Source organism: Chionomys nivalis, chromosome 10 (genome assembly GCF_950005125.1).
Source record: "Chionomys nivalis chromosome 10, mChiNiv1.1, whole genome shotgun sequence".
NCBI classification, from domain to species: Eukaryota; Metazoa; Chordata; class Mammalia; order Rodentia; family Cricetidae; genus Chionomys; species Chionomys nivalis.
Genome location: NC_080095.1, coordinates 47,648,397 through 47,672,381, shown reverse-complemented (window position 1 = coordinate 47,672,381; position 23,985 = coordinate 47,648,397). Strand labels below are relative to the sequence as shown.

Below are 23,985 nucleotides of genomic sequence, written 5' to 3'. Positions count from 1 at the left end.
ACCGGTGCGATTGCTCACAGGTAAAGGCCCTAAGTTGGGTTCCTGGAAGAAGGAGTGAACAGACCACACAGATGCCCTCTGACCACACATGTGCTCTAGTAGGTGCATACCCACCTGACACAGACACATGATGATGATAACTTTTAATAATTTTAAAGAAAGTTGGCCAACTAGGGACTGGAGAGATGGCTCAGTGGCTAAGAGCACCTGCTGATCTTCCAGAGGACCTGGGTTTAATTCCCAGCACCCACATGGCAGCTCACAGCTGTGTGTAACTCCACCTCCAGGGGATCCGACCTCCTCACACAGATGTACATGCAGGCAAAACGCCAATGCCCATAAAATAAAAACAAATAAATCATTTTTATAAAAAAGAAAGTAGGCCAACCAAATAGGCCTCGTTTGCCTCCTACAAAGCACTAGCTGCTGAGCTGTGGAAACGCAGGTCTGTGCTGAAGTCCTGAGCAGCTTCTGCACCCGTACCTGAGAGGAGCGCTTGAGGATAAGCTCAGCGGTTTCCGGTAGCATCTAATTTTATCAAGTGTGTAGTACCAGGCTATAATGGTGGGGTTTCGTGACCCCTCCAGGAGAGGGCACACTCTTTTGAGTGGCTTCAGTTGTCAGTTGTGTCCTGGGTACTTTTTTTTTTTTAATATTTATTTGTTATGTATGCAATATTCTGTCTGTGTGTATGCCTGCAGACCACCAGACCCCATTACAGATGGTTGTGAGCCATCATGTGGTTGCTGGGAATTGAACTCAGGACCTTTGGAAGAGCAGGCAATGCTCTTAACCTCTGAGCCGTCTCTCCAGCCCTGTCCTGGGTACTTAACCTGCTGTCGGTCTGCTGCCTGAACAAGGTATAGAGACTTCCCTGCCTGCCTTAACACAAGACCAGAGCTTAACCAGAGGCCACACCGCTGTTAGAGAGTAGTGGCAGCTCGCAAGGCAGTTTGGTTTTTAATAATTAATTGAGCCGGATGTGGTGGTGCGTGCCTTTAATCATAATATTCGGGAGGCAGAGGCCAGCCTGGCCTACAGAATGAGTTCCAGGATAGCCAGGGGTGTACAGAGAAACCCTGTCTCAAAAAACATAAACAAACAAACAAATAAATAATAGGTTGGAGTTGGTCATGGTAGCACACACAGAACGACTGCATTCAAGGGGCAAGAAGGTAGTGAGTTCAAGGTCTGCCTGGCCTACTTAGAGAAACCCTAACTCAAGACAACTGGGTGTGGTAGCACGTGCCTTTAGTCCCAGCATTCCAGAGGCAGAGGCAGGCAGATCTTTCTCTGTGTTCTTATTCATATATGATAGACAAATGCAGGGCAACTTCTCCTGTCAATTTGATGTGTTCCATCAAGGAGCACCTGGCCATAATCCTCGCCTGCTGTGGTCCGGGGACTGCTCTGCCTTCGAGCCCACGGTTGTCATTTATACAGTGGATGACAGATGACCTCCAGTTTCCTTTTCTTGCCTGGCTTCTAGAACATCAATTCCATAGTGTTTTGACTCCACAGTTCTTTGTTTTTCCTTTGCGTAGAAGCACCAGCCTGTGCTCAGGAGAGGAGATTGGAAACAGAGAACAGGTTACACCTGGAGGCAGTTTACTCCAGTGCCTGGTTGGACAGAGATGGCCTCTTGATCTCTGGGGCCTAGAACAACTCCTGGTGGTTTCTAAGCGTGCCTTACTCAGGCGTGGGTATCTTCTGGGCACCTCAGAAGCCTCTGGTTCACAGTTAAGGAAGGAGCCGTGACTAGCTGGGCTTGGCCTGTACTCCCAGACTCCTACTCAGGAGACTGTGCAAAATTACAAATTAAAGGGTAGCCTGGCCACTTTGAGACCTTCTCAAAATAAAAAGTAAAATGAAAGATTGATATGCAGCCCTAACTTAGAGCATTTACCTAATATATGCATGTGTCTCAGTTAGGGTTTCTATTGCTGCGAGACACCATGACCACAGCTACTCTTATAAAGGAAAACATTTCATTGGGGCTGATTTACAGTTCAGAGGTTTAGTCCATTATCATCATGGCGGGAAGCATGGTGATATGCAGGCAGACATGGTGCTGGAGAGAGAGCTGAGAGTTCTACATTCAAATCAGCAGGCAGTGGGAAGAGAGACTGGCTTGAACTTCTGAAACCTCAGACTCTCCTCCTTGTGATACACTTCCTCTAACAGCCACACCTACTTCAACAAGGCCACACCTCCTAATAGTGCCACTCCCAATAGACCAAGTATTCAATACATTAGTCGGGGGGGCGGGGGCATTCCTAGTTAAACTACAGGACTATGAGACACTGGATTCCACCCCAATACTGGGAAAACAAACTACAGCCTGGCGGTGGTGGCACACACCTTTAATCCCAGCACTCAGGAGGCAGAGGCAGGTGGATCTCTGTGAGTTTGAGGCCAGCCCGGTCTACAGAGTGAGTTCCAGGACAGCCAGAACTACACAGAGAAACAAGAAAGGAGTCGTGATTTATTCATTTTCTGAATTAACTGTAAAATTCATAGTGTTCTCTGGGGATAGAGGAGAGACAGCAGGGGCACCAGTGGGGACGAAGAGCTGGAGGGACAGGCTCATTACAGAGGCTGGCAAACACGTTCTGATGGGTTTACAGTGGGCGGTGATATGGCCTGATTTGTACTGTACTAGTTCTCTGGGTGCAGTGAATGGGTTACAGTGTTTTAGCAAATGTCCTCTGGTTTCTAAGCTGGAAGGAGGGAGACAAACAGAAGGTTGATCCAGGCGGATGATAATGACTTGGTTTTAGATGTCGGTGGTGAGGGAGGAGAAAAGCAGACAAACTGGAGAGCTGTGATGCTAGCTTGAAACAGGGAGACAGGAAGAAACTACATGGCAAGTTGTGCCTTGTTCCCTCCCCTGCAGACTTTGGATACTGACGCTTCCTCTGGGGGTGATGTGGTGGTGGGGCATAAAGCTCAGCTTCTGTTTCATGTCGAACATCAATATGGGGGAACACACACTCACCATTCCAGCATGACGACATGCTGATTCCTACCACATGGGGAAAGCTGGCCACATTGGAACTGCCCCCATGGAAGCTCTGCCTTCAAGACAGCTCAGCCTTGGTCGCTGTCCTCTCTCCCTTAGCAGAGGCCATGGAACTGTACTCCCCCAGCTCATCCTTGGTTCCACCATTATTGCTGTGTTCCTCATCCTGGGGAGGTGGGGGCTGTGTTTCTGTTCATCCTCAGTACAGATAACAGAGTAAGGAAACAATCCAGCCATGTTAGCTGGTCACTAGAATCGTCACCCTGAGTCAACCTTCTACCTCCTACACACTCTCTAAACCTAAGACCTTGTGCAACTGGGCCAGGATTCCTGCAGTAGTGTGGGGGCGGGGTTCAGAAAAGGAGTGACCGGAGTCTCCACTAAGGAGTCTGGTACCCCTCCCCCTTCCTCCTCCCACACAGGAATATTAATAGACATTATCTTGTGAGGATCTCATTCAAGTAATCACAGCTGCTCTGATTTCAAGACTGTAGCAGCCATGTCACACCCAGAGGACAGAATTCCACACCTGCCTCCCCTGTCACTTCTTCCACTGATGAGAGGCAGACTGCATCACAGCGCCCCCACCATGAGCCACCGCGGAGCCTTTGCGAGAGGCTCAAGGCCTGGAGGAAATTAGATCATACCTTCAAAGTTAACATATGGTAAATGGCAACATTTGGCCCTGGCACGCTTGCCCCTTGCCTGCTCTGGATGCTTCTGCTGTGCCTTTGCCAGTGGGAGCCTGGCTGGTCACAGTGCTGGCAGGATAATCATGCCCATGGCTTCCGTAGCGATTCTTGTGGAATGCCTCAGTAAGTCTGGCTTCGTGTTAAGTCTATGCAGCGGATAAGATGGAAGCCAAACTTTGTTTTCCATCCCTTTCATGTTCTGTCTGAGCTCTTAGAAAAGAATTTCTGAGTAGGATTAAAACAAATAATTTCTGTCTTTCCATGCTGGGTATTTGACACAAAACAGTCTCTGGGTGTGTTCCATGACAGATGGAGAAGATGGAAGAGCGTCCTGAGAAGAATTAGGGCTGAAGAATAGAAAGAACCACGAGAGTTAGCGCAAATGCATACATTTTGTTTTATTTGCTCATTTTCAGATAGGAGCTAGAAGTATAACTTGGTGCAATAGAATATGCATGGTATGTACAAAGCCAGGATTAGATCCCCAGAATCACCCTGCACAAAAGACCAAAAGATATGTTTCTCCTCCTCCTCCTCCTCCTCCTCCTCCTCCTGACAGGGTTTCTCTGTAGTTTTGGAGCCTGTCTTGGAACTAGGTCTTGTAGACCAGGCTGGCCTTGAACTCACAGATATCCACCTGCCTCTGCCTTCCAAGTGCTGGGATTAAAGGCCACCACCATCCGGCCCTTTTTTTTTTTTTTTTTTTAAATTGAAATAGTGTCTCAAGTATTCCAAACTGGGCTCAAAATTGCTACATACCCGAGGATGACCTTGAACTTGTGATCCTCCTTCTTCTACCTCTTGGTGCTGACATTATGGACATGCACTACCATACCCAGTTTGAGCAAACCTTGGCAAGCACTTTACTAACTGAGCCATATCCTAAGCCTTGTTCCTACCTTTTCACTGAAATGTGGGTTTCTGTGTATGTCTGGCGAAGGGCTTGACATCAGCGTTCTTTTCTCTAGAGGTATAAGGATGCCTGTTCCTGTCTCGTTTGTGTGGCCCAAGCAGCCATGAGAATGTGGTGGCCTGCTTTGGAGTGTGTCTGTTGGAGGAAATGCAGAGCTAACCCTTCACACACATCCAGAGGTCCCAAGTCTGCCGCAGTGAGGTGTCTGAAGGAGTGAGAAGAGCCTCAGCCGCGCCTGGATGGGAGGCTGGGGACTGTTCTACGACTGTGAAAAACGCTGACTCTGTTTTTGAGATGAATTGTTATGGCCGCTGAGTCCTCAGATGTAGGTCTGCCTGTGTGGAGGCAGGCAGAGTAGAATGTCACGTTCCTTTCCTGAAGCCGTGTCATGAGCAACTCTGTCCAGACAGATTGGCACACCTCTCGGAGACCCAGGAAGCATGGCTGTGCCGAGAGAGACAGAACATGGCAGCAGCTTACTGGACAAAGGGAACAGTCTACCCGAGCAGTTTACCGAGCCTCTTGTCCTGGCTTCTGCTGGGAGCCTAACGTGTTTCCCTCTGTTTCTGTTTTCCAGAAGTGCATACTGTGCCGCCTCGGTGGCCTCTCTAACGAACATCATCACTCCAGACCTCTTTGAAGGCACAGCCGAATGGATAGCAAGGTGAGAGAAGTCACGTGGGCCCAGTCCTTAGAGGGCAAGCAGTCAAGAGAAGTTAAAACTTAAAAGTCTGGAAGGGAATATAAAATTATGAGATGTCTTAGGTGTTATATGTTATGCCCTTTACAAATACTTGAAATTACTTAGTTGTGTGGTGGTAGAGCACACCTTTAATTCCAATAGAGACAGAGGCAGGCAGATTTCTGAGTTCAAGGCCAACCTGGTTTACAGAGTGAGTTCCAGGACAGGTAGGGCTACACAGAGAAACCCTGTCTCGAAAAAGCAAAAATGAAAGCAAACAAACCAGGCCCAAATACTTGACATTATTTTCAGAGTTTCTTTAATGTTGTGTTGCAGTTTAGAATGGCACAGGCCAGAAACTTTGGCAAGTAGTGTTGGTGGGAGTCTCGGTGACCGAAGCAGTTGGCAGTATCTCAAAACGCCCTTGCTCATGAAACCCAATAACCCTCCTCCTACAGAAACTCTCACCCACATGCATGGAAGAGACAAAGACTTGTTTCTAAGAGTAAAAAGCCTGAAACAGGATTGGGTGTTGTGGTCCAGGGTAGACTTACCTGGCCTATAATCACAGCACTCAGGAGGCTGATGTTGGAATTCAAGGGCATCTTCAGCCCCAGCTTGTGTTTCAGGCTAGCCTGGACTGCAAAAGACTCTCTTAAAAATAAAAAGCAAAAGGCATATATGTGTATAGATATATATGCTGTTTATTTATTCTTATCAAAATTGTACTCATTACCATGAAAATATTAATGCAGTGACATCAGATGATATACTGTGGTCATATTTTTTGTGTAACTTTCATTGTCCTGGAGTTAGCATACTATCATGAATGTATTTATCAGGAATTCATCTCCAAATTCTCTACCAGTACTACAGAGTTATTTTTCATACAGTGTGTGTCTCTGTCTCTCTCTCTGTCTCTGTCTCTGTCTCTCTCTCTCTCTCGTGTGTGTGTGTGTGTGTGTGTGTGTGTGTGTGTGTGTTCTGGGTCATTCCCCCCTGGAGCCTGAGCCCTCCTGGTTCAGATCTAGACAGATTGTTCTTAGCTTGCTGCACAGCAGGCATCTAGAAACTTCCTTGCAGCATGAAATTCACTTCATTTTTCTGGTTTGTTGGAACCTCTGTCCTTTTTTCTTTTTAAAAATGATTACTATTGCCGGGCGGTGGTGGCGCACGCCTTTAATCCCAGCACTCGAGAGGCAGAGGCAGGCGGATCTCTGTGAGTTCGAGACCAGCCTGGTCTACAAGAGCTAGTTCCAGGACAGGCTCCAAAACCACAGAGAAACCCTGTCTCGAAAAACCAAAAAAAAAAAAAGATTACTATTCATTTTGATAAAGCATAATACTCCAAAAATTCTCAGAAAAGGGCACCTGACAAATGCATTTTTAAGATCCTATGTGTGTCTCTTTTTTTGCAAACCTGCTTGGTGATCTATCCATTCAGAGATGAATAGATTAGCAATGGTGCGGAGTGTATTTGTCTGAATTTTGTAAGCATTGTTCCATTGTCTTCTGACTGTTCATGTCACCCCCAGTGAATCTGATTTTTATAGTGACTCTGGTCATTGAGGACACAGTGTTTGGTAGCCTGATGGTGGTAGTATAGAGACTGAGACTAGGCAGTTCCTGGGTGTGGCTCTTTTTTTAGTGCTCTGTTTCTCAACTGAGATGTCCCATCTTTTTATTCCTTCCCAGTGTCCTTTCCTTCACTTCACAAGGCAAGTAGGGCCGGGAGGTGGTGGCGCATGCCTTTAATCCCAGCACTCGGGAGGCAGAGGCAGGCAGATCTCTGTGAGTTCGAGACCAGCCTGGTCTACAAGATCTAGTTCCAGGACAGGCTCCAAAACCACAGAGAAACCCTGTCTCAAAAAAAACAAAAAACAAAAAACAAGGCAAGTAGGTAATTATATCCACTTAAAAACCCTTGGGAAAATCAGGTGCAGTAGCATGCACCATAGCATAGCACTGCTCAGTGTGGTAAGGCAGAAAGACCCACCGTGTCCCGGAGTTCTGGACCAACCAGTTTAGGCTTCATAGTGAGACCTTGTCTCCAAAGGGTGAGGTGTGTGTGTGTGTGTGTGTGTGTGTGTGTGTGTGTGTGTAGAGATGGCTCAGTTGTTAAGAACACTGCCTATTCTTCCAGAGGATCCAGGTTCAATTACCAGCACCCTCACAGCTGTTCATAACTGACTGTAACTTGAGTTTCAGGGGATCAGTACCCTCTGATGGCCTGCATGGATATGTGGCATGCATGTGGTGCATAGGCATACATGGAGGCTAAACACTCACACATAAAATATACATATATACATAGAATAATAATTAAATAAAAATTAAAAGCTCGTGTCTAGGTCTTTTCAGCATGTAGGTAACTTGAAATTGATGTGTCTTTTTCCTAGCTTTGAACTGTGTCATGGACATTGAGGTTGGCGTATTGGAGAGAATGCATTCTGTTAGATTACTTCAAAGGATGCTTTTGTTTTAGCAGTCAAGCCACTTAGTCAAACTCATTCTGTAAACTTCAAACAGTGTTCTGCCCTGCAGTGGGCGGCAGCTCAGATCTCAGATCAGTTTTGATTCCAAGCTGCTCAGTTTGCCTGCTGTATATGTACTTTCAAGGTAGAAACTTGAGCTGAAGTTGGGTTTTTCCATCTCTGACTCTCCTGGCTTGTCCTCACTTTCTAGTAGCCTGTTCCTTCCTGCTAAAGACGGTGGCTGCCCCACCCTGCCCCAAGACCGAGGCTGCTACTGCTACTGCTTGGGTACTGTGGCCATCCCTTGGGCAAACCAGAAGGCAAAATACCGAGAAAGAAAAAGAAAGATAGGGTGGTTCGAAGGAGACCAGTTCTCTGTAATTGTTGGCTCCAAGTTTTAACGCTCTACTGAGCTCCATGTCAGCTGGGCCTCAGAGATGGTTTGCCCTTTATTGGGGTGTCCAGCCCGGTCGACAGGAAGACTCCCTAGCAGGACACTCACTGAACGTGAGGTCTGACTGAACCAGTTTTACTGTTTATTACTACCTTTGAGCCTCAGACATATTTGTTTGTGGCAATTATTGGGATGTTAAATTGTATATAAATCTAGAATACACAGGATTCAAGTGAGTTGCCTGTGATGGTACCCACAGTGCCTGCCACCATCCAAATCCTGGGCAGTTTTGTTTTACTTTTGCTGTTTTTCTCCATCACCTCCTCACGTGCCTGTCCTGAGACTTTGAGAATCTTTATGGGTGATAATGAATCTTGGTGGGGACCATTCTCGGTGCGTGTTAGGCACCTCGCAGAACTCCCATTTGGAAGCACACAGATTTCGGACCAAGAAATTGCGTTGCGGTATTTCTTTGGCAACTTTTCCTTTATTTTTATTTTTGAAACAGGGCCTCACTGTGAGCCCAAATCCGACTGTTAGCACCTCTGCTCCTCTTGCCTCAGTCTCCCGAGTGATGCGATTGTAGGCATATGTCAGCATACTCAGCTTGCTCCTTTTACAGTATCCAATTAGTAGTATTAACCTCCTTTATAAAGATTTTTTGTTTGTTTGTTTGAGACAGGGTTTCTGCCTGGCTGTCCCGGAACTCACTTTGTAGACCAGGCTGGCCTCAAACACAGATCTGCCTGCCTCTGCCTCCCGAGTGCTGGGATTAAAGGTGTGTACCACCACCACCTGGTGTCATTTTTAACGATATTTTATCAAATTTATTCGTAGACAATTCTGTATATGTGTATGGTGTGTCCTGGTTACCATTACCCCCATCCTCCCTTGTCTCCCTCCCACCAGTTTCCCGCCCTCTCTCCAGGTCCCCTCCCCACACGCATGTCTTTCTGTTCTGTTTGTGACTCAGTGAGTTTACCCAGGGTTGTCTGTGTAACCGTGGCTTTGGAGCTCTCCACTGGAGCCTGGGGGGCTCCTCAGTGGATACACAACTCAAGACCATGGCTGCCCCTCCCCCAGGATTCATCAGGTAGAGGCGTAGGGTCCCGTGAGCCCCTCCCCACCCAGAAGGAACCATGGGCAGACCCTGCGCAGGTCCCTGCTGGCGGCCACGGGGGCCGTGAGATCGCGACTGCAATGGCTGCAGATCCTCTGAAAGAGCAGCCAGTGTTCTGCCTGACAGATAGCGTCCCACAGCCCCTAGAGTCTTCCCAACCCGCTCAGATGTTTTCTGAGCTGTAGAGGGAGTGGATGAGCGCTGGGCATCCCTCATTCTCAGCACCTTGATCAGCTGTGCATGCTCTCATTCACCGCCGTTAACTGAGGAAGCAGGCTTCTGGCATTCCGAGCCTCCTGTGGCTGGTCGGCCTAATTGTTTTTATTAAGCTCATTGAGGGTCTGTTTTCTATCTCCTAACGTTTTCTTGTATTTTCCCAGAGATTCCCTTACCATTTACCTTCTCCTCCTTCCCTAATCTTATTTTTAATTTTCCAGAGTTCGGTCCCCATCCCCCGTACTAATTTTTTATATTCTCAGATGTTTGGCTCTGTCATCCTTGTAACTTTCTTCACACGATGTTATCTAAGAAACAACTTTAAGGGCTACAGAGATGGCTCAATAGTTAGGAGCACTGGCTGCTCTTTCAGAGGAGCTGGGTCCAACTCCCAACATAGCAGTTCATATCCTTCTATAATTCCAGTTTCAGGGGATCTCGTGCCATTTTCTGGCCTCTATGGGCACTGCACATGGTGCACAAGCATACATGCAGGCAAAACACCCATACAGTAAAAATCTTTAAGAAGTAAAAATAAGATGCAACATTAAGCAGTTTTCATCTGTGCCCAGCAAGGGGCTCTCTTTCATATCAGAGATTTGCACACATATCTAGGCCTTAGCTACTCTGTTTGTATTGAGTTCAATACTAACGGGCTGATGAGAAGTCATGTACATAAAAGTGAGTTAAGACCATGCTGTCCTCCAGGGAGTTTTCATATATCGGTATCTGTACGACCGTTCTTGAGCTCGCAAATCCCTGTTAGGATGTGACGCTTGCAGGCAGCCATATGAATTCCTAGTCAGGGAAGGTGGGGTGTTTGTGCTGGGTGGTGGCCCCACTGCCTCCTCCTGCATTCTGCTGTGCCACGGAAGCTGGGATTCACCGCCCCCTCACTTACTGGTAGAACTGTGGATTTTAGAGAGGTAGAAATGGAGAGAGACAGAGACTGGGCCTGGCCTGGGCTTTCAGAACCTTAAAGCCCGCCCCCAGTGACACACCTCCTCCAACAAGGCCACACCTCCTCCAACAAGGCCACACCCCCTAATCCTTCTCAAATAGTCCACCCCTGGTCACCAGGCTTCAAAAATATGATGAGCTCATGGGTGCCATTCTTATTCAAAGCACCATGGTAATCAAACATGGTCTTGCTCTTGGCTGCTGCTGATTCTCCGCCACTGCCCCAGAACTGAGGAAGGCTTCTCTAACCAGCTGTTTATGTACTCTTAGCCTATATCACCTATCATCCAGCTTTTAGGATTTTGTTGTTGCTAGCCTTTGTGCTTAATGTTCTCTCCTGCTTACTTGCTTTTTGTCTGTCTGTCTTTCTCTTTCTTTCTTTCTCTCTCTCTCTCTCTCTCTCTCTCTCTCTCTCTCTCTCTTTCTTTCTTTCTTTCTTTCTTTCTTTTTGGGACAGGGTTTCTCTGTGTAGCCTGGGCTGTCCTAAAACTTGCTCTATAGATCAGACTCAACTCCCCGAGATCTGCTTGCCTCTGTCTCCCGAGTGCTGGGATTAAAGGAGTGCACTGCCAACACCATGACTTTCTTACTCTCTTTACTCTGGCTATTTATACCTTTTATATCCTCTTTCATTTTATTGGGCTTTGGTATTCAGTCCAGTGTGTGTGTGTGTGTGTGTGTGTGTGTGTGTGTGTGTGTGTGTGTGTAAGACGAATCTCATGCAGCCCAACCTGACTTTGAACTTGCTACATAGAGGAAGCTAGATAAAAGCAGATGCGTTCACTAATAGACCTGGTACTCAAGGTAACCCAAACCAACTGTCCTGGAACTCACTCTGTAGACGAGGCTGGCCTCGAACTCACAGAGATCTATCTGCCTCCTGAGTGCTGGGATTAAAGGTGCGCGCCACCCACAGCCCAGCTCAATTTTATTTTAACTTGTTGATTCTTCTACGTATAGGACTTTGTGATGTTCTCCAATGCGTATTAACCTGTGCTACTACATTTCTTATACAAGTGGACAGTTTTTAAATTTCCAAGGCTTCTGGCTTTGTTTTCTAGGAAGAGAAATCTGTAGTCATTAGTACATCAGGGGCTGGGGAGATAGTTCAGCACACAAAGTGCTTCCTGTACAGCATGAGGCCCTGAATCCAATCCCCAATGCCCATGTGAAAAGCCAGACATTGGGGCACATGCTTATGTCCTGGCACTGGGGAGGTGGAGTTAGGGGATCCCTAGAATTCATTGGCCAAGACATCCTAGCCAAAAATATGATCCCCAGGTTCCAGTGAGAGACTCTCAAAAAACAAAGTCGATAACTATCCTGAGGAACAACACCCAAAGCTGACTTCTGGTCTCCACACGCATGTGCACACACATGTACACATACATATATATATATATATACACATTTACATAACATACATACATGCATACAAGTTAATAAATCAGTGTATTTCTATCCATGATGGTAACACCTTATGCTTTAATCAGAGCAAGCTCACTCTCCGCCACCCAGAAGACAGAGATGACACTTGTCCTCCTATGTGCACTTGCCATAGTTTTGCTTCTCCCCTCTCCTAGGTGCCAGAACTGGGAAGGTGGCATTGGTGGGGTGCCAGGGATGGAAGCCCATGGCGGCTACACCTTCTGTGGCTTGGCTGCGCTGGTCATCCTTAAAAAGGAACGCTCTTTGAACCTGAAGAGCTTGCTAGTAAGTAGCTGTGTGCCCTCCTCTCCCCAAGCGAGGTTTGGTGATGGGAGCCTGATCTGGGACCATGGGGAGGGCTGTGATGGGGAGGGCTGCAGAGCATAGAGTCTGTGCCTTGAGCTCACAGACTCCCAGTCCCAGGACGAAGGCTCGGGTGCGGTTGTTGGTGCTCGGCACAGATGCGAGTCTGCTGAAGGAGCAAACAACTGCTCTGGGCTGGCTCCCATCTCCTACCTCTCTCTCTGGCTGCTTGGAGGTTTCTGCACAGAGCCTGAGTGGTCGTATGCCCTCCGGCCAGCTGGAATGAACCAGAGTACCTTCCCGATACCCGAGAAAAATAGCTATGGCCCTCTGGATTCAGTATTACCAGCTGTCTTAGAATCTCCTAAGAAAAGAAACTATGAGAAGAGCTTTGAAGCATTTTAGGGTCAAAGATTTATCACCTGTGAAAATTTTGTATCTGCATTCCAGCGAGTTCTCCAGGCAGAGTGGGAAGGAGGGGAGGTGGTGGGAAGGTGGGGGTGGGGTTGCTATCAGGAGGTCTGAACATCTCTTTTAGACCCCAAGCTCTTGGCCAGTGTTCAGAAACCAGTCAGCTTAAGGGAAGCCTAGAACACACAGAGAGAATGTATTCCCTTTGTCTGTTAGGGAGCATGTGTTCCCCTGGCCATCATCAAAGCAAACCAGCTACAACTGACATTCAGCTCTCTCTGCAAACAGATGCCAGGCCCTCATTGTTGAGCCATTGTGAGCCCTCTAAAGAGCTGCTTTTATATTTTGTGGTGTAACAAGCAGCATTTAGACCTCATTGTGAAAGAAAGCCTCTCACATGGCATCCTCTATGAAGGTTCTGGAAAACTGATACCGAATGACCAACTTTGTAAATAATTTTTTCAAATCTGATCACCACCAGGAGATGAAATGTAAAGTCCCATGTTGTAGGCAAAAATGAGGACTAGAATAGCGAATGCCTAAGTTATAATGACAATACTGTAGGCTTGGACCCTGCCTCTGCTTCTCAGCCTAGAACCCCTGGGCCATTGTGTAATCTGCTCTAGCTGCTTTGTCGCGTTTCCTTCTGGAAGGTAGAAATAATAATCCGTATTCTTTGAGGGTTACAGGAGAGAACATACATAAATAGCCTTGTAGATAGGAGGTACTCCCCAATTGTAAGTTCTCCCTTTCCCAGAGACACCCCGCCTTCTCTCCCTTGGCTATAAATAGCCAACACCTGAGCCGGCAGAGGTGGTGGTGGAGGCGCAGGCCTCTAGTCCCAACACCAGGGGGCAGAGGCAGGTGGATCTCTGAGTCTGAGGCTAGCCTGGTCTAAGGGCTTTTGATAGCCAAGGGAAGTGGAACCAGCCCATGGCTTTAAGCACTGGAACAAAAGCAATTAGCCTGGCTTGAATCCACTCACATTGTGGGTTTAGTAAAAGCATAGAATGTCCCCCTCCCTTTCCTTCTGAATACTTAGCCTACTGCCATTAAATGGCAGTCCCTGAAGCACAGGGTTCATTTTAGGCTGACTAGGGAGGTGTGGCTGTCTAAATCCACAGGCCTTTGTCCTTTTAAGAATCCCAGACTGACTTGTGCTGCCGTGACCGGGGAGGGATAGAATGGAAGCTCCGTTGTAGTCACGGGCAGTCCAGGCTTCCCTCTAGAGTCCCCTGGGTCTCCGTGCAGGAGCTCAGTCTAGGAGTAGTCCAGGCACTGGGCATAACACACGGTTCCCTTTCAGCGGGGCAGCTCTGAGGCCTCGGGCTGGGAGGGCAGAGAGCACCGTATCTGCCCAGCCAGTCAGCTCTGCTCAGCCTTCAAGACTATCTTGATAGGGTGCGTTCAAGAAAAGTGGCGATAAACCAGAAGTGGTGGTATCATTTGTAGCCTCTGGGTAACAAGGGCCAGTGTAGAGCTTCTGAATAAGATTTTCCTTCTTTCACCTAACCAGGTTCCCCAGGCTAGACCAGGGAGTTATCATTTGGTAATTAGGATCATTGATTAGGATCAATGGCTTCTACCTTCAGTTCTGTTCCGGAGTGAATGTCCTCAGGGTCCAAGTGAGACAGGACTAGCTTGATGTTATCGCATGCGATGAGCCCAGCATTCCCCTTCTGTTTGGAACATGCTCCCCTGAGCCATGATGAGAAGAGACAGGTGACCCTGCCCGAGTTTTCTGCCCCAGGCTGTGTTTAAGAGACCTTTGCTGGCCTCCCATACCAGCACGGCCTCTCCACTCCGCACTGGCCTCCATTTGGACCTAAGCAAGGATGACTGTCGGGGTAGTGGGAACAAGAGAGGACATTGGGATGTGTGTGACATGAACGTGGAAGGATGTCTGTTTGGGGAGAGGAAGAGAACCAGCCTGGGAGGGTAACGGGAAATGGCAGTAAAGGAGACAAAGAGCAATGTGTGTGTGTGTGTGTGTGTGTGTGTGTGTACACAAAAATGTAACCGTGAAACCTTTCCCCTCTCCGGGCAGTGGTTGCTTCAGAATGGCCATGGGGGAAGAGGGGAGGGAAGCCGGAGCTCCAGACTGTCCCGCCGACTGGCTCTGGTTGCTGTATCTCTGGTTTACACCCGCCTTCCCTCTGGTCTCTCTCAGCAATGGGTGACGAGTCGGCAGATGCGATTTGAAGGAGGATTTCAGGGCCGCTGCAACAAGCTGGTGGACGGCTGCTACTCCTTCTGGCAGGCAGGGCTTCTGCCCCTGCTGCACCGAGCCCTGCACGCTCAAGGTGAGCCCACACTTCCTGGAGCTAGACAGTCTCCCTGCTCACTTCCTGACCCAGAGCTGTTTAGAGAAGGTGAAGGAAGTTCTGTCTGCCTGGGATCTTGAGAGCTGCTATGACGGGAGCCTCCTGTCTAGCGGCTGTGTATGCAGAGTAGGATCCAGCTCCCATGGTTTCAGATCACCCGCTGCTGCCTGGCCTCCCCAAGGCAGAATGAACCTCCTTTGTGCCACTCCCTGTTATCTGAAGGGAGCATCCCCGCTCTGTCTCAGGGCCCATAGTGACTGGGGCCACCATCTCAGCTGGGCACAAAGCCATAGCTTCCATGGCAGAGCTGTGTTTGGTTGTGTCAGCATGAAAAACCCTCTGTGCACATAGTCAAAATGGTAATAGGGAAGGCAGTTATAAAAGGCCAGAGAACCAGAACCTGTGAGAAAAGACTCGTCACATCTGACTGAGTGCGCGTCACCATTAGAAATGTTTTATTTGGGGCTGGAGAGATGACTCGGTGGTTAAAAGGATTGCCTGCTCTTCCAGAGGTCCTGAGTTCAATTCCCAGCAACCACATGGTGACTCACAACCATCTGTAATGAGGTCTGGTGCTCTATTCTGGTCTGCAGGCACACACACAGACAGAATATTGTATACTTAATAAACAAATAAATAAATAAATAAATAGAAATGTTTTATTTGAGCCCTGTGGGTAGAGGCTCCTGCTGGCAAGTCTGATGACCTGAGTTCAATCCCAGGGACTCACATGGTGGAAACAGAGAGCTACTCCCGCAGGTTGTCCAACCTCCACATGTGATCCCCTCCCCCACAAAGTAAATAGAATGCTGTTTGTTTGAAAAAACATGTTTTATGAATGCCACTGTTTTGTTTGGCAGAACTAGAAATTGTAACCAGGGACCCCCGCCACCGAGCTGCAACCCAGCCCTAGAAGTGTTTCATTTTCAAGTCAGTGAGCTGACCTAGACAGTGCTTCCCTGAGCAGCTAGGCTAGAGAAATCCGCAGGGCAGGCAAGACCAGCAAGCGGAGGCTCTGACAGCCCCTCTCTCTCGATGCCTTCTGATTCCATGCTCATTCTTGCCTGTGAGAACTGGGCACACAAGTGGGAGGGGAAGTCATGGCCACCCTGCTGGCTGCCAATCTGTTCCGGCCTGGAGATCCCTTGGCCCAGAGGGAGACTTTCCTGTGGACTCAGCTGGGTGACTAGTTGCTCAAATGTAAAAGATGAGGCTCTTTACCTCCTACACCTAAGCTTCGGCGACTCTCTGAGCCCTATGCTTTAGTTCCTTTATCTCCCTGGAGCTGTTTTGTGCATACGTGTTACATGAAAAACATATGGTTATAGAATTATAATTGTAACTATATAGGGGAATGCAGAAGAACCAGGGTGGTGCGGTCCTTCCCTGCTAGGTAACCGTGTGACTCACAGTATTCTCTCACTGTATTGGCTGAACTTGAGAATGAAGGCACCCAGGGCCTAGGGATGTAGCCCAGGGATGGAGTGCTTGCCTAGCCTGCACAAGGCGCTAGATTCATTCGCCAGCATTGAAAGAAATGAAAGAAAATCAAAACCCAGGATAACTTTAATGCGGCTCCCAGCATGCTGGTTGCTTTTGCCTGTGCTGTCTGTGGTGCAGACCTGTCAGCAGTAGTTCCTTCAAGGACAAATGTCCCAGTCCTGGGAAAGTCTGGGATTTCCTTTTCGAGATGGATTTAGTTCAGGATTAGAAAAGTCAGAGTGAGCAATTTGGCCGTTACACCCTGGTAAGTGTTCCTTAGCTGCTCAAGAGTCCACAGGACACACTGACCACTGCTGGAGATGGGGACCGCTACATCCATGCTGGCTGGCATACTGCATCCGTGTTCAGGAGAGGGACGTGTGATGAAGCTAGCTGGTGTACCAAGAATGAGTGGGTGAGACTGACCACTGATGTCCTTTCGGGTCCTCTGTCCTTCACCAGGTGACCCTGCCCTCAGCATGAGCCACTGGATGTTCCATCAGCAGGCCCTGCAGGAGTACATTCTGATGTGCTGCCAGTGCCCAGCGGGGGGCCTGCTGGACAAGCCCGGCAAGTGAGTGTCTTCTTGGGAATGTGGGAATATGCCACCTGGCCTATGAACCTGGGCATCCCTGTCCTTCAGCTGCTTAGCACTGACATTGTTCAGGGAAAGTGCTAGGGTTTAGGCAGCCCCTCCAGTGCCACCGAGCCTTCACTTCTGGCTACTCAGCTTGCCCCTCAGCTCATATGCACCTTCCTGGATTGCTGGCTTGGTAGCTTTTCCTTTACTAGTTTTCTTTCTTTTTTTTTTTTTTTTTTTTTTTGGTTTTTTTGAGACGGGGTTTCTCTGTATAGCCCAAGCTGTACTAGAACTCATTCTGTAGACCAGGCTGGCCTTGAACTTTGAACTCAAGAGATTCACCACCTGCCTCTGTCTTCGAGTGCTGGGATGAAAGGCCTGCACCACCATGCCCAGCTTCCTTTACTGTATTGTTGTGTTTTCCTTCTTAAGCCCATTAACTAGAATAGGCTGTGGATGGAGACATAGATGAGTGGTGGCGCATTTGCCTAGCATGCATGTCGTTCTGGGGTTGTCCTGTGCAAGATAAAACAGCAAAGTAGAATGGCCTCTGGAGCCAGTGAGTGCTGTTAGCAGACTGTAATCCAGCAACCGTGCTAGCGTAGATTAAATGACCAAATGCCGATGTGGTGTATTGTGTATGGTAGAGTAAATAAAGAAGGCAACTAGAATCTGAGATGTTCTGTTATGCTAGGCATACAAACACCGCTGCCACCACCACCGCTGCTGCTCAGGGAAAGGCTTGCCCAGCAGATTATCAAGAGGAGTGTGATCGAATTCTAGACATTTGGTGGCTTTTCTAGAGATATACATTAACTTAGTACTACCACTGGGTACTTTCCAGAGGGCTGGGAAGATCAAATGACAGTTCCCATGGCTGAGGATAGTGTACTGGCTTAGCATGTGGGAAGCCCAGAGTTCCACCTTCATCCCTCCAACAGACAAACAAAACAGAAAGAAAAGACTAGAGTCTCATTGTTCGGTAAGGCTGGGAAATGGGACCTTTAACCCACTGCTGGGAACAGCCATGCTTCCTCCGGCCCTGTAGAGGAAAGGGTCCAAAGCCCGGCCACATCACAGGCCTCTGGAGAGGGTGGTAGAGAGGAGACAGGGCTTCTCAGAGCTGTCTGTCCTTGCAGGTCCCGTGACTTCTACCACACCTGCTACTGCCTGAGTGGCTTATCCATTGCCCAGCATTTCGGAAGTGGAGCCTTGCTGCACGATGTGATCATGGGTGTGCCTGAAAATGCTCTGGTAAGGCAGGCAGGGGTTCTGCTACGGAGTTTGTGACCCTAGGAAAAGACCATAGACTCGATCCAATTATAATTCAATGAGTTCATTGATTAACTGCTAGCAGGATGAATCTCTGAGCCAAATTTGAGATTGCTACGAAGGAAGGGTGTGGGGACGGACTTTTAAAGAGGAAAACCAAGTGAAGACTTTCCTCATCTATGCAAGCAAGTAAAACCTGTTCCCTTCTGCCAAGCGAAGTGATTACGGCAACTTAGAACAATCTTTGGGTATCTGCATAAGCAAATTACAGAAACAAAGTAGCAGGTCGTTATATCAGAACAAGTTGATAGTCACGGCTGTACTTTTTTGGGTGGGGGTCACTGAGTCAAGGTTAATGGGAATTTACCTTCCTGGGACTGGAGTCGGCAACAAATGGCTGGGGGGTGCTTGATGTGTATGCCTCCCCCGTATGGTGGCAGTCTGAGGCTAGGCATGTAGCTCATGGTTTGGGTCCATGCAGAGATGAGTCTGAAGAGCCGTGAACTCCGCCCCCAGCACCACAAGAAAAGAGCAGGATGCTGCCTGCCATGACCCATGCTACAGCAGCCTGGCAGAAGGCGACACTCTGTGCCTAGACGTGAGCCCAAGAAACAAATGCAGCGGAGACCGTCCACAGAACCACCTGTCATGGCCACCCAGATTGTGAAGCTCTGCCTTCAGCAGATATAAATACTGAGCCTTACCTTTTTGCCTGGCTTTGGCGTCTTTCCTTTGTTTGCACTGGAGAATGTTTCAAGCTGAAGTGCAAATAGAGGACAGCCAGCTGAAAAATCATTTCTTTGTCAGCTGCCGCTGTGCCACTCTGGAGCAGTTCACACTGTAGACCAGGCTGGCCTTGAACTTGTATCAGTTTCCTTGCCCCTGCCTCCTGGGGTAGTTGGGATTGTAGGTTGAATCCACTCCACCTGGTTCAGCCTCTGGCGGGGCACGTGTGCAGGCGCACATGGAGGCCAGAGGGCAAACTCAGGTGTCATTCCTCAGGAGCTGCACACCTTGGTTTTGGACTTGAGCACCTCACTGGGACTGGGGTCTTGCCTATTGGGCCAGGCTGGCTAGCCAATCAGTAAGTCCCAGGGATTTTCCTGTCTGCCTCCCTGGTACTGAGATTGTTAAGTGCACCAACCACACGTGGCTTTTCACATGGAACCGGACATCAAACTCAGTGGCTTGTGTTTTCAAAGTAGGTATTTTACTAGCTGAGCCATCTCCTCAGCCCCTCAGTCAAGGTCAGCTCCAAATCTTTCTTAGACACACATGAGGGCCAGTGGGATGGCTCGGTGGGTTGCCACACAAGGCTGATAACCTGAGCTCAGTCCCTGGAACCCACATTGGAAAGGGAGAATTGATCCCTCCCTGCACGTTGTCTTCTAACCGTCATCCGAACCACATACACCAAGTAGATAAATAAATAGAAAACGGTTTTTAAGATTGATAGGAATTTTTTATTATAATCTGTTTTTCAATTTGTGTTTTAAAATATACTGACCTGCCTCTGCCCCTCCCCCCTTTTAGACAGGGTCTCACTCTGCAATGCTGGCTGCTGGCCTACAACTCTCGAACTCACAGAGACCCACCTGCCTTATCTCCCAAGTGCTAGAGTTAAAGGTGTTCACTGCAATGTCCAGCTTCCCTCTCTTTGTCTCTTGGAGATTCTGTACAGGCGGAGGGCTAGGCCAGTAACTCAGCTGCTGAGTGCTCACCTAGAACGCAGGAAACCCTAGGTCCCTCTGTACTGTAAAAACCAAGCATGGTGGTGCCCAGCACTTGAGAGGTGGAGGCAGAAGATCAGAAATTCACTCATTCTTAGCTGCAGTCCTTTTAGATGGAGCCCAGCCTAGGATACATGAGACCTTGTCTAAATAAATGAGGGGCTGGCAGGATGGTGCAGCAGGTGAGGGTGCTCGCTGCCAGGCCTCATAACCTGAGCTCACTCTGGAACCTATACAATAGGAGAAAACCAACTCCACCGACCACATGCTGTCTTCTGACCCTCCCCACACACAGGATGGGTGTGTGGGGATAAAGAAAATGAAAATCTTCTGCAGCTGTATCCTCCTCCTCCTCACTCTCCCAGAGAGGGCCCGAATACTGCTCTAAAATCCTGTCCTGTTCAGACTTTAAAGTTTTTCTGTGATGTAGGGAAATAACATAAAAGAATTGAAATATGACCGGATACTCTCACCCTCAGAAAAAGCTGTGTTCTTTATTCTTAACTATGAACACAGATAGATGTTCACTGTTTTAATAACGGAAACACTCCCAAGTATAAAGAGTGAAGGCTGTCTTGGTGGGTGCCCAGTGCTGGCCAGCCCCTGCTCTCTCTGTCATAGCTGTAAGCATGTTTTGAAAGGAACTTTCAGGCCAGGCAGTGGTAGCACACATTTTTAATCCTAGCACTCAGGAGGCAGAGGCAGGTGGATCTCTTTGAGTTCAAGGCCAGCCTGGTTGACAAGAGCTAGTTCTAGAACAGGCTCCAAAGCTACAGAGAAACCCTGTCTCAAAACAAAAACAAAAACCCATAAGAAACAAAAGAAGCTTCCAGACGCTTTTGTGCAGTGCTTTGCTCATTTAAATCCAAAGTGCTTGAAAAGCTACAGCTTTTGAGTGTCGTGGTGGCGCTCAAAGAGTTTAGAGCCGGGAGCTGTGTGTGCACCTGTAATTGCAGCATGGGGAGGGGACATCCTGTCAGAAAGATGGGCTCTTCATTCCATAAAGAATAAAGTTATGTCGTTTGCAGGATGATGGTTGCAGCTGGAATGGAGCAGTCTCAGGAAGGTCCATGATTTCTCTCTTTGTGGGTTCTAGGCTGCATACAGACACATCAAACATGCACGTATCTATTACATGAAACTAGACATCAAGTTCTCTGTGGGGACAAAGGGGATTAACGGGTGGGGGAGGGGTGCTAAGAGGGAAGGTGGGGATGGGGGGCGGGGATATGATCAGCATCGTTCATGTACGAACTTTCGCTGTTAAAAGTTAGAGTGTTCCTCACCCCTCTCTTCTCCTTTCCTCTTGCACTTTTGATCTGGGCTCCACATGAGAGAAAATACGGCCTTTCTATGTTGGAGGTTAAGGGAAGGAAGAAGGGCAGGGTGCTGTGTGTTCCATGAAATCCAAAGGGGCCACTGTTTAGGGAGAGCTGGCGGACCAGCAGAAGTGGGGGCCAAGAAGCAAATAAGAACAAATCATAAAGTATACACGAAAATGTCACCCTGAAGGCCAGTGTAGTGCGCACCTGTGGCGCACAGGTGAAAGCAGGACGATCGAGAGTTCAAGCCCAGCTTACACAGCAAATCTGAGGCCAGCCTGGGCTAGCCAGCCTCTTAAAAACAGAATGAAGCGAAGAAAGCGCTGTAACAAACTTAGTACTTGGTCTGCTAACTAAAAACAAATTTAGTAATAAACAAATTATGATGCTTAAGAAAAGATTTTGGAGCAAGAGATGGAGCTTAACGTGGGAGGTGCTGCGCGTAACAGGTAAAGTCAATGTGGATATACCAAAGTCCAGCAAACTCCAACGTGTGTTTCAGCTAGGCATGAGCATTGCCTGTGTCATTGAAAGTGTGTCTTTAAGTGGCCGTGCCATGTTCCCTTGTGGTGTGTACTATGAAATGTTTCCAGCGGATACTGGTCTTTGCACATTTGGGCCTGGAATAAGGCCCTGAGTGTATCACTCATGCTCCTTTAGTCTGAGTTCGTCGGGTGAATTCCAGCCAACCGAGAGTCACTGGTGACAAATCCGCGTCTCTTCTCTTTGCAGCAGCCCACTCACCCTGTCTACAACATTGGGCCCGACAAGGTGATCCAGGCCACCACACACTTTCTGCAGAAGCCAGTCCCAGGCTTTGAGGAATGTGAAGACAAGTTGACCTCAGATCCGACCACCGACTAGAGGACCGCATGGCTCCCCCAGCTCCCCCGTCAGACAAGGTTTCTCCGTCTGGGTAGCTTATGTGAGCCTCGGCCGCTTTGGAGTTGTGGTTTCTCTGTCCTTGCCTGTCAAACAAAACAAAGCCAGCAGCTCTGGGTTTGGAATACACAGTGGTGTGATTTTTTTAAAAATTATTTTCATACCTGTCAAGCCAAAACTCTGTGAGCCTGCATAGTGGGGTTGGAGGAGAGCGGTGCATGCTGGGAAGAAGCCACCTCTCCTGGCAGCCAGCAGCCTGGCCCACCACGCTAAAATGGAGGGTGTGAGTATCTCAGCGTCGCAGCCACTGCTGTGACGCCCACCTGCACACCTCCTTTCAGTCACCAGATGGTACCCACTCGGTAGAAATATCAGCTCCGTGCCATGCCAGGGTGGGCTGTGGGCCTACGTGAGCTCCCTGAAAAAGACCCTTGGGCTACAGCAGTGCCTGTTTGTCTCCTTCACCCCAGTCATCTGCAAAGGACAGCGGCTGGGAATGGAGGAGAAGGGTCTTAGCTTGAGTTCCTCCCCACAACCTGGGAGAACTGAGCCATGCATCTCTCCAAGGCCATCTTTGGTGTAAACAAGACTTGTTTTGTCCTAGGTATGATGACTAGACCCAGGTAACCAATTATGATTGGAAAATCAACCTCTAGGCCAACTCTGTGCCAGAGGAAGCAGCCTCTCCCAGAGCCCAGCCCCGCCTCTCCCCATCATGTACTCAGAGAGGCCCTCTTCCTCCTCCGGGCTGTGCTGCAGTCCCTCCGGCTCCTATTCCTTCGTTTCCCTCACCCACCCCCAAAACAGTGTTGTCTTTTCTCATCCAAGGTATTAACACTACTAAGGTGTTCATCTGAATTGATGACTCAGGATTTACCCCTGCCCTGCCCACTCCAAGCTCACTGAAACTGAACCAGTGCTAGGCTAGCTGGCTGCCGTGGTGATAGTGGTCTTGGGTGGTAGTGCAAGTACTGCCTGTGTGCCGAATCCTGGAGCTGCCTCTGCACCGGCCCTTTCACAGTCGGCAGGGGGCTGAGTTTGGTCATCCATCCACTGCGACAGTCCCAGCCTTCATGTGAGCAGGCAGACAGGAGCTTGGGGGCACAGCATGAGGCTCTTACCGAAACCACTGACCATTTGCTGCCTCTGATTCCCTCTTGCTTTGGTGTACTGGGCTATGTATTACCTCCTTGAAATAATAAAAGAGTAACATTTTCTATGCTGTTTTTTTTTTCCTTAGGAAAAAAATTTGGATGTGTATGTGTGTATCCATGTGTGCGTGTATGTGAGAATGTGTGTGTATGTGTGTGAGAATGTGAGTGTCTGTAGAGACCAGAAGAGGGTGCCAAATCCCCTGGCTCTGGAGTTACAGGTGGTTTTTAGTGGGTTCAGTGTGGATGCTGGGAACCAAATGCAGATCCTCTACGCTATCTCTTATATCAATACCAAGAAAATTCCTTCCAGGTGCCCATTTGCTTATGGGGATTTCCTGTCTCCTGCATATGAGCGAAATAACTGCATTCCCCTTTGGCCACCTTCTCCACACATTGAATTTTGACATCTGTGTTTGTCTCTAACCTGCCCGTGGAAGGGTCTTCGCTCTGGCATTGCATAGGTAGGGCTGGTGGACATCCTGGCCATATGTAGGGGCTGCCGTGGGTATCACTAGAATACTGCCATTACTAGAAGGACTGTCTCACAAGGAAGGCCAAGAAAGCAACATTCTGTGGCTTGCCCCTTGGGAAAGGAGACGACCTCAGAGGAAACTCCATCCATGC

General features: G+C 48.5%; 1 protein-coding gene across 1 annotated transcript in view; it reads left to right on the top strand.

Moving 5' to 3' along the window:
* The window catches only part of Fntb (farnesyltransferase, CAAX box, beta), a 63,431-nt gene extending 40,007 nt beyond the window's left edge, over positions 1-23,424 (top strand). The window contains exons 7-12 of the mRNA XM_057783035.1: positions 5,205-5,291; positions 12,057-12,186; positions 14,786-14,918; positions 16,884-16,995; positions 18,141-18,255; positions 22,058-23,424. Coding sequence (XP_057639018.1) covers positions 5,205-5,291; positions 12,057-12,186; positions 14,786-14,918; positions 16,884-16,995; positions 18,141-18,255; positions 22,058-22,189 — 709 coding nt within the window. The 3' untranslated portion in view covers positions 22,190-23,424. The remainder of the gene's footprint in view (positions 1-5,204; positions 5,292-12,056; positions 12,187-14,785; positions 14,919-16,883; positions 16,996-18,140; positions 18,256-22,057) is intronic.
* Positions 23,425-23,985: the final 561 nt, after the last annotated feature.